The sequence below is a fragment of the Theobroma cacao genome, chromosome 6 (assembly GCF_000208745.1).
Source record: "Theobroma cacao cultivar B97-61/B2 chromosome 6, Criollo_cocoa_genome_V2, whole genome shotgun sequence".
NCBI lineage: Eukaryota > Viridiplantae > Streptophyta > Magnoliopsida > Malvales > Malvaceae > Theobroma > Theobroma cacao.
Window position 1 is genome coordinate 17,214,709 of NC_030855.1, and position 11,407 is coordinate 17,226,115.

At 39.9% G+C, this 11,407-nt stretch overlaps 1 protein-coding gene across 1 annotated transcript; it reads right to left on the bottom strand.

Moving 5' to 3' along the window:
• Positions 1,047-1,790, bottom strand: LOC108662444. The gene has a single exon (XM_018122815.1). The coding sequence runs from the start codon at positions 1,788-1,790 to the stop codon at positions 1,047-1,049; it is 744 nt and encodes a 247-aa protein (XP_017978304.1).

The following is an 11,407-nucleotide window of genomic DNA, read 5'->3' on the forward strand; positions in this document are numbered from 1 at the left end:
ACACATCTCCCATACTCAAGCAGCCTTTTCAGGTTTTCAATTTGAAAATTTTTCTTTCTTCTTTTTTTTTACGCAAAATATTTCTTGACAACATCGGCATTCACTGGGTTGGAAAACTCCCTTCCGTCCATCTCTGCCAAAATTAGTGCCCTCCCTGAAAAAGCTTTCTTCACCACAAACGGTCCTTCCCAATTTGGCATCCATTTCCCGCCAGGGTTCTACTGGTTCGGGAGAATTCTTTTCAATACCAACTCTCCTTCTTGGAACTGTCAAGGATGTACCTTCTTGCCATATGCCTTCATCATTCTCTTTTGATATAACTGCCCATGGCAAAGTGCCATCAACCTTTTTTCTTCTATGAGATTCAATTTCTCATAACGAGCGTTAACCCATTCGGCTTCTTCCAACTATACTTCTTTAAGGACCCTTAGGGAAGGGATTTCTACTTCAATTGGTAAAACTGCTTCCATCTCATATACCAAAGAGAATGGTGTAGCTCCCGTGGAAGTTCGGACTGTTGTGCGATAAGCATGCAAAGCAAAGGGTAACTTCTCATGCCAATCTTTGTATACATCTGTCATCTTTTCAATTATCCTTTTAATGTTCTTGTTGGTTGCTTCTACTGCTCCATTCATCTTTGGGTGATAAGGCACTGAATTGTGATGCTTGATCTTGAACTTGGCACAAACCTCTTTCATTATTGAACCATTGAGGTTGCTAACGTTATCTGTGATGATCCTTTCCGGGAGACCATAGCGGCATATTATTTCTTTTTGGATGAACTTGCATACCACTTTCTAGGTCACATTGGCATAAGATGCTGCTTCTACTCACTTAGGGAAGTAGTTAATCACCACCAGAATAAACCGATGCACATTTGATGCCTTTGGGGTTATTAACCCAATCACATCCATGCCCCACATTGAGAATGGCCATGGTGATGTCAATACATGCAATGAATTTGCAGGAGTGTGGATTCTGTCTGTGTATATCTGACACTTGTGACACTTTCGAGCGAAATCTATACAATCCGTTTCCAACGTGAGCTAGTAATACCCTGCTCTCATGACCTGTCTTGCCAACATATGCCCACTTGCATGTGCCCCACAAATTCCTTCGTGAACTTCCTCAACTATTCTCCAAGCCTCTGCTGAATCCACACATCTCAAAAGCACTTGATCCCTACTTCTCTTGTATAAGATGTCCCCATCCAAGAAGAAATTCATTGCCAACTTTCTAATGGTTTTCTTATCATTTTCTGAGCTTTGTTTCAGATATTGCTGAAACTTGAGATAATGCATAATATCATGGTACCACGGTTTCTCGTCTACTTCTTCCTCTACACTGAAGTAGTGTGCAGGGCACTCTCGAAGATTAATCATGATGGGTTGAATCTTAACATCGGTACCAACTTTGAACATTGCTGCTAGTGTGACTAATACATCAGCCATTTGGTTCTCCTCTCGGGGTAAATGGGTGAAGCAAATCTTATCAAAATTTTCAATCAACTTTGAAATAAACTTATGACATCGGACTAACTTCGAGTCGCGTGTCTCCCATTCTCCTCGTAACTGATAAATAACCAAAGCAAAATCCCCAAATACTTTCAAAATGTGAATTTTCCTCTCAATTTCTGCCTGAAGTCCCATGACACAAGCTTCATATTCAGCCACATTATTGGTGCAATAGAAATTGAGCTTGGCTATAATGGGATAATGACCTCCTTCTGGTGATACTAACACAACCCCTATGCCATGCCCCAAGTCATTCGAAGCTCCATCGAAAAACATCTTCCAATTCTCTTTCTCTGATTCCTTCTCACTTGTTTAGCATATTGACATCAAGTCCTCATCCGGAAACTCAAACTTCATTGGCTCATAATCATTTTCTACCCTTTTCGCCAAAAAATCAGCGAGTGCACTTCCTTTGATAACTGTTTGAGACACGTACACAATATCATATTCAGACAACAACACTTGTCATCTTGCCACTTTACCTGATAAGGATGGTCTCTCGAAGATGTATTTAATAGGATCCAACTTTGCAATGAGCCAAGTGGTATGATATAGCATGTACTGCCTGAGTCGATGCGCCGTCCATGCTAAAGCACAACACATCTTTTCCAACGAGGAATACTTGGACTCGTACTCAGTGAACTTTTTACTCAAGTAGTAAACTACTCTTTCTTTCTTACCAGTTTCATCATGCTGTCCCAACACACATCCCATGGATCCCTCATTTACTGTCAAGTACAAAAAGAGGGGTCTCCCGACCACAGGTGATACCAACACTAGCGGACTCAACATATATTCTTTAACCTTGTCAAAAGTAACTTGGCACTCCTCGTTCCATGCCCTAGGATTGTGTTTGCGAAGGAGCTTGAAGATTGGGTCACATTTGAGTGTGAGTTGTGATATGAACCGAGCTATATAATTTAACCTTCCTAAGAATCCTTTAACTTCTTTTTGCGTTTTGGGAGGAGGCATATCACGGATTGCTTGAACCTTATCTGGGTCAACTTCTATTCTTCTTTCACTAACGACGTAACCAAGTAACTTTCCTGAAGTGACTCTAAAAGTGCACTTTGTCGGATTTAATATGAGCTGAAACTTCTGTAACCTCTTAAACAACCTTTCAAGATTGGTCGCATGGTCCTCTGTTTTGTGAGCTTTTATAATCATATCATCCACATACACCTCAACCTCTCTGTGCATCATATCATGGAAAAGAGTCACTATGGCTCGTTGATAAGTTGCCCTAGCATTCTTCAAACCAAATGGTATTACCTTATAACAAAAGGTCCCCCACATAGTTATAAAGGTAGTTTTTTCTCTATCCTCTAGTGCCATCTTAATTTGGTTATACCCTGAAAAATCATCCATAAAGGAAAACATGAAATGACTGGTAGTATTGTCAACAAGGGTGTCAATGTGGGGTAAAAAAAAATTATCTTTTGGGCTTGCTCTATTCAAATCTCGATAGTCCACACACATTCTTACTTTTCCATCTTTTTTAGGCACTGGGACAATATTTGCAACCCATTCGGGGTACTTAGCTACTTCCAAGAATCCTACATCGAACTGCTTTTTCACCTCTTTCTTAATTTTCAACAGCATTTTAGGTTTCATTCTTCTCGATTTTTGCTTAATTAGTTTGCATTCAGGTTTCAAAGGCAGTTTATGGCCTACAATGTCTGTATTGAGTCTTGGCATATCTTGATAGGACCATGCAAACACATCTACATATTCATGAAGTAGCTTTATTAGTTTTTCTTTTTCAGTCGGCACCAACATCGTACCAATTCTAACTTCTTTCTTATTTTCTTCATTTCCCAAATTAATCGTTTCAAGTGTCTCTTGATGTGAGACAATTTGTCTCTCTCCTGTTCTACTAGTCTTAACAAGTCCGGAGTTAAATCATAATCCTCTACGTTTTCTGTATCGTCAAGTTCGTTGACACTTATACCTTTTTCAAAATTAACCTCAAAACCACTATCACTATCATCTTCGCATTCATTATTTGGAATCTTGGAAGGTAAAGGGAATTGAAAGATGTATAGCTATTGTATAGATAAATAGTCAAAATAAAAGGGATGAGATGACAAGAATGGAAATGATGAATCATGAGGGGAGATATGAGAAATGCACTACGCATGTCAATTTATTAGAATGATAAATGATAAAAAGCTCGATACATAAAATTTTCAATGCTCTTGGACATAAGCACAGATGTTTAGTTTGCATTACTTTGAAATTGAATCACAAGTGACTAGTAAGCTCATGGTGGTCCAGCTGCTCAACTTCAGCTCAGATGGTCCGAGGTATGTAGTAGGGATCCCCTCCATATTTTCTAGCTGCTCTTCGTCTTTCTCCGTTACATATATTGATAAATCAGAAAAGACTTCCCTTAATGCTGACACTGATTCTCGGCTCCCAACGGTGAGTGATTCAGGAAAGATGCAACCTCTAAACCAAAATGTCTCGTAGAGATGATGATATATCATTCTATGGTTTTCCAACCCGTGCCCCTTAAAGCGAGCCAACCTTTCTCTTCTTCTTTCGGCTATCATTTCTTCCCTTTCCTTCTTAGTCGGCTTATATCCTAGGCCAAACCTTTCTTCATTTTTGGTAACACGTATTGGCCTTTTAATGCCTTGCAGCTCTTTTCTCAGTTCTGTCCCCGCTCGATATCCTTTCCCTACTATCTGACTGACAGCCATCTTGGTGGTTTTGGAAAGCCTCGAAAGGGTAGTGTGGTTCCTTCTCTAACATATGTGGTGTTAACAAACTTAAAGGATCGAAAGGAACATTCAGGCACTTCTTCCGCCGCTTCCACGTAAGGAGTATCCGCTGGCTTGCTTATGAGTAAGTCCTCTTCCCCGTTAACACATGCAATCTTCCCATCCACGATGAACTTGACTTTTTGGTGAAGCGATGAAGGTATGACCTCAGCTAAGTGGATCCAAGGTCTTCCCAACAAATAATTGTATGAAAGAGCGATATCCATAACCTGGAATTCAGTGGTAAAGGTACACAGGTCGATTTTTATCGGTATCTCAATGTCCTCTACTACTTTTCTCCTCGTCCCATCAAAGGCTCTCACAATCATCTAGCTTTTTCTCATGTAAGACATGTCGATGGGTAAGCAGGCCAAGGTCCTCATGGGCATCACATTCAATGACAATCCGTTATCAAGCAGCATTTTTACGACGGTACAGCTTTTACACTTAGTAGTGATATGCAAGGCTTTGTAGTTTTCCCTACCTCCAGAAGGGATTTCTTCATCACTAAAGGATATTATGTTACCCACTGAAATGTTCCCAATGATGTAGTCCAAATTTTCAACTGAAATGTCATGATCCACATATGTTTGGTTCAGAATCCTCATCAAAGAGTTCCTATGTGGTTCCGAGTTGAGGAGCAAAGATAGTAGTGAAATACGAGCAAGCAACCTGTTCAATTGCTCGACTACATTGTACTCATTATGTTTAATGAAATTGAGGAACTCGACAGTTTCTTTTTCCGTCACCGACCCTTTTGAGCCATTTGTCGATTCTTAAGATTGCACTTTTCATTCTCTCGGATTTTGCTCTTTTTCTTTTCCCTTCTCCTTCCTAAGATTCTCTAATGCCTTCGGTGTATAGCAACGTTTGTTGCGGTAATCCCCCCAACACCAGTTATATTTGCAGCATTATCTTGAGATTCGGCCATTCATTTCCCCGCATTTGAAACCTGTACATTGCAATTGTAGTTCCACGGGACAGCTTTATCATCTTTGTAGGGGAAAGGTTTAGGGACTTCGATGGTCATTTTGGCATGGGTTCTATCTTCCACAGACTCTCCTCTTGGTTCATAGAAAATGGTTAAAGGTTTTATCTTCATTGGGTGAGTGGACTCTTTGGCCATCATGTTTACTGCTGGCCTTGAGTCTTCCACGTAGAATTCAATCCTTGATTCGTCCATCATTCTTTGCACTTTCTTTCAGAAAGAACTACAATCTCGAATTAAATGCCCCACACATCCTTTGTGATATAAGCAGTATGGTCCTTGGATATCTCTTGAGTCATTCACATCAAGACATTTCGGCTAAACCTCGAGCATATCGGCCTTTACCAAGGCTTCAAACACTTTCTCCATGGGGGTTTCCACTTCTCGAATGTTCCTTTTAACGTACACCTCCTCTTCGATTGCATTTACCCCTGCCCCAGCATGATTTGACAGTGGGTTGTTGTTAACATTCTGTTTCGGCTTCTTTTCAAAATTCAGGATTCCTGTCTTGATCAACCTTTGCACTTTATGCTTGAATGCTGTACAATTCTCGATCGAGTGACCTTCGATTCCATAATGATAATCACAATGGGCGGAAGCGTCATACCATCTCGGGAATGGAGGTTTTAATGGCTCTATGTATAAAGGTGCCACTAGATAGTTTGTAAATAATTGAGTGAAGAGTTCAGCATATGGGATTGGGATTGGGTCAAACTGCACTTTCTCTTGCTTGTTTCGCCATCCTCTTGATTCACCGGCAGTATGGTTGTTTGAAGGTGTTGTTTGTTGTGTGGTTGAAGCTGTAACGGGTGTGAAAGTAGGTGGGTGGATATTTGTGGGGTAAGGTTTCCGTTGGATTTGAGCATATGGGTACAGGTTAGAAAAGGCATTTGGCATGGGTGGATATAGGTATGGGCTTTGTGAAGCGTTATTCACAATTGGGTAATAGAGGTATGGTGGATATAGTTGGTAAGGGTTGTAGCTTCCTCATTGGGGTTGTCCCGAAGTGATGGCTTGGGCTTCTCCTTCCTTCTTCTTAAAAGTTTCCCCTTTTTTCGTGTGGACCTCATCACCTCCTTCTATCTTCCCTTGCCTAATGGTAGTCTCTATCATCTCTCCTAAAATCACCATATCAGTGAAGTTCTTTGTGGCACTACCAACCAATCGTTCATAGTAAGGGGCTCGCAAGATGTTAACGAACATCACGGTGGTCTCTTTTTCAATCAATGGTGGCTGAACTTGAGAAACCATATTCCTCCATCTTTGAGCATATTCTTTGAAGCTTTCAGTGGGTTTCTTCTCCTTGTTTTGTAAAGAAAGGCGATCCTGAGCTATATCTGTAACATGCTTATACTGAGCTACAAACACCTGAGCAAGGTCCTTTCATGTGTGAATTCGATTGCGGTCCAGTTGGACATACCACTTTGCTGCAGCACCAATGAGGCTATCTTGGAAGTAATGCATCAAGAGCTTGTCATCATGGGCATATGCAGCCATCCTTCTGCAATACATGGTGATATGTGTGACCAGGCACTTGGTTCCATCATACTTTTCAAAGTCTAAAACTTTGAATTTTGGGGGTATAACCACATCTGGAACGAGACAGAGTTCGATTGCATCCATAGAGCAATACATTCCCATTCCTTCTATCATGGGTAGTCTCTCTTCCAAAAGGTCAAATTTCTAGTGGGTATCAGGATTGTCCTTCTATTCAACGGATCCACACTTGAGCTTCTTTTATTCTTTCGGATCGTCCATATTAGGTACAGAGATGGGGTCTAAAGGACTTGCCCCTCTAATTGACCTTTGTTGGGCATAAGTCGATGGTGACCCTGTAGGCATTGGCATCCCAAAGAACGGATATTGTCCTATCGATGGCATGGGGATAGACGCATTTCTTGCTGGTGGTGGTGTGAATCCTAGTGGATATACAGGGTCTGTATTGGCTTCTGTCTGTTGAACATCTTCTGGTGCACGAGAACTCCCCGTCACTCTCTTCTCTTTATCTATCGACATCAACTCCAAAATCTTTGACAACTGACCCATAATCTCTTCTTGTTTCTTCTCGATCTTGTCCATTCTCTCCGAGTGTTCGTCCCCCATGATCTTAGAGTGAGCTCTTGTGTTGTATTTGTGTAGGGTTCGTTTCTCTGGAATTTTGTTCTTTACGGGCCAAATGGATAAGTTAGAATTTTATGTTGATGAATGCATTGTCATTTGTTATTATTTATATGAATCATGCAACTATGATGCAAGTGAAATGTGTTTGAAAAAAATAGGAAAAACATTAGCCATCCAACATTACCATAAGAAAATCCACATCCATAAAACTGAAATATCCGATTACATCATTGTCTAAAACCATTACAAAACTACCAAAAGGAAAAATCAACTTTGTCATATTGGTCCCTAACCATCCTGAGGTGATCGATCAACCGCTCACTCAATTCATCCCTCGGAAGAATCTATCGCCTGAGTTCTTCGGTCTTGTCTGCCATTACTTGCACTCTAACTGCCACTTCTCTCATTTGTCTCAGTATCCATCGCATTTCAACTTCTTTCCTTTGAAGGCTCTGTGTGCACGAATCATTTCTTTCCTTCATTTGGAAATACTCTTACTTTACTGCATCATACTGTGCCTTGTAGCCCTCCATGGCAGTTTCTATCAAGTCGTAGTCATTTTTCAACTCTTGGATAGTTTGTTCTTATCTTCGTACCTCGTGCTGCAAAGCATTGTTGACACTTTGGAGTTCTTGCATTCTGGCTATTAGAGAAGAATTTGCCACGTTCACTTCCTTAAACTTACTTTGCCACTCATCCCGCTCTTCCAAAGCCATTTGTACCTTTCTAATCGTCTCTTTCTTCACTTCTTCTAGTTCATCCTCATGTCTCCGCTTCATATTCATCATCTCCTTTTCAAGTCTTTTTCTTGTCAACTCGCTCTCTAGCAGAACATCTTGAGGTTCTGGGTTTATGGGATGTTTTGATGGATTTCTTGGGGGGCATACAACATTTTTCACCCTTTGGTCGTGCCAAGTATCATATCCTGTGGTGACTTCATTGGTAAACCTCCCTTGATCCACTCGACACGTTTTCTTCCAGTCTTGTGCAATTTCCTTAATTTTTTTTAGGGTTTTCAGCTCTCCATATGTAAACTCTAATTGGTTGAGCTGGTGAGTCATGGGCACGAATTGCTCAAATCCGAATTGTCTCCGTATCATTATCGGTGCATAGCTAATGGCTCCTCATGGTCCCATCAGCGGCACCCACGACTTGTCTTCGTATTTATACATTACTTGCATTCGCGGCATCCATGGAGCTCTCCAAGTCACTTCAACGCTCATTAACCTCCGGAGCCTCGCGACCCACTCTTCTTTCTTCTAATAGTCGGGTCATTCACTTTCGTAGAACTCAAGGATAGGGCGACTCGCAGATAGAAAAGGCTTTCAAAATTTGCTCTCTTTGCATTCAAAATGGCTTTTGATCTATATGGTTAAGAGTTGGGCACATCCGATGAATCGTCCCTCGCCTTTGCGCCGACAGAAATTTAAGGATCTGAAGGTTTCAGCTAAGATGGATGGGGCCGAGTTGATGCTCCTCGTCATCTAATCGAAAAAGTCTATGACTGATACCTCTACATGACCTAGAACCTTCGGGAAGACCACTAAGCCATAGATTGCCATCACGAAAGTTAGGAAACCTTGTTCATCCTCTATGTGTTTTTTAATATATCCGTTTAAGAAACTCCACGGAAGGCATTCTGTGTCTCTTTTCTTCTTCAGGTGCTGATCCACTTCTACCGTAGTCATTCCTAGCAACTTGGCCAACTTTCACCGATGTCCCGTCTTTTGGGCCCTCCAATAGATCTTGTCAGGCTGCATGTGATCTATCCAGAGTAGAGAGGAGTACTCTTCTATGGTAAAGGTCATGTCCACCTTGTTAAAAACAAAGCAACGGTATGAAGGATCCCAAAATTGGACGATGGCTCGAAGCATTTGGTCATCAACAAGTACATATAGGAGCCATGCAATGTGTCCATACTTGCTCTAAAAATTTTTTCGGTGAGCACATCTCCATTGTTCTCAAATTTCTATCATCTCTATGAAGTCATTCTGCTGAAGGTCCAAGTGAACTCTTTCGGGTAAAGTTGGGATATGTCCTTGGGTCAAACAATATCCTTTTTCTTGTTGAATCTGCCCTATCTGTAACTCTATCTCATAGTCATTTCTATATATGTTGAGTGGACTTGCTGATGACGATGCCATGGATGTAATCGGGATCTCTTAGGTTGGATGTTGTGTAGCCAATATTTCTCCTATATGCAATTACAATGTATGCGAATGAACATGTAAAATGCCAATGACAAGAAAAATAAACTTAAGTTAGTATAGTAAAAAGAAAGAATGAAGTGTTAAAAATAATGAGAGAATTATAAGCAATATCATGGGTATTACTATCTACTCCACGATACTTTATTATCTCGTGGCATAATTTAAAATAGAGGGAGTGGAAGAAATTCCTTCATGTGTACCTATTTATGGGGTATATCCTTACGGGTAAGGCCTTACCTAGGGTTAAGCTGTTCTCGGTATTCTATATGCTAAGTTGGGATTATAGACAGAGCTAGGGTTCCCAAATCGTTCCTCACTGTTGTCCACGCTGACTAGTAAGGCACCCCGGTCCTCACCCATTACAAGCTTCAAACGGACTAGATTCGATTTGAGTAGGAGTCTTCACTAGCCCGTGCGGAGGTTATCACCTCACGAGAGTGTAGTTACTAAACTCCCTCCTAAGAAGGACATAACCCGGGTGGAGGGTTTATGCATGAATGCAAAAAATGTGCTGTATGTGTGAAAGAAGACATCGATTTTGGACCAATAATCTCACATCCCTCTATCCTAAACCCCCACAATTATTAAAAGCAATAAAGTAATAAATGCGAAATAAATGAATGCACCAAACAAAATATGCATAACAAATCATTAACACTAAGGAAACATCGAATTATTTAAAGTCTTGGATAACCTATTATTATTTAATGGTTCGACGCTCAAAAATCCCCAGTGGAGTCTCCAGCTGTCATAAAGTGCGGGTCCGAGAACCCGATCGCCAGACGCGAGTGAAAGCTCTAAAACTAGGAGTCGCCACTAATCTTTTTTACTAGGTACGATTGGCCACCTATTGACTCGATTCTAATCGATGAAGCTTTAAATTAATTTTAAGTCCGCCAAAAAGAACCTTAAACTGGTCTACAATTTTTTTTTAGATCTAGGCTCGAGAGTACGGTTACCCCCGGGGAAGGATTAGCACCCCCGGGATGCCCATTCCATGAACGGTACCATTCTTAGATTATCTTATTAGGCTTTAATTTTTAAGTTCACTATATTTTCTTAGTTATTATTCTCTTATTTTATCTCCTATTTAACCTAAAATGGAATGCAAATGTGAGGCAAAATGAAATGCATGACGCGGGATAAAAATATGTCGGATGAATAACCTTTTATCGAGGATATTCTCTCGGATCCGTCCATCATACTGGTGGGATCTGTGGTATTTTCTCACCTAGGGAATTATTTGAGAAATTCGCCTTCGCAAATTCGACGAATAAATTTCGTCATCGGGGTCATCGTACGTTTTCTTTTAAAATAATATTTTTGTGCATAATGAACCTAATTCGGGCGAAAGCCTTTTATTAAAGATGTTTCTCGAGCCCTCCCATCATACTGGTGGGACCTGAGGACATCTTTTCACCTAGAGAACTTTCTGAGAAATACCCGTCTTCGCAAGATTCTCTGAAGATCCCATAATTGGGGCTTAACTCGTAAACAAAAATACTTATATGCAATGATATATATATATATGTTATGCTAATGTAGTTAACTATTTTTAGTATTATTATTATTTAATTATTTTTATTTTTACTTTATTATATATTTTTTATTATATATTTTTTTATATTTTATTTCTAATTATTATTTTTTATATCTTACATTTTTATTCTAAGTTACTCTTATATTCTCCTTTTATAATTAGATAAATTGTTTATGATTTCATTTAATGCTTATTTTAAATTAGTTATTGTCTTAGATTTTTTATTATATTTATTTATTTATTTATTTTCTATTATTAATATTTTTTTT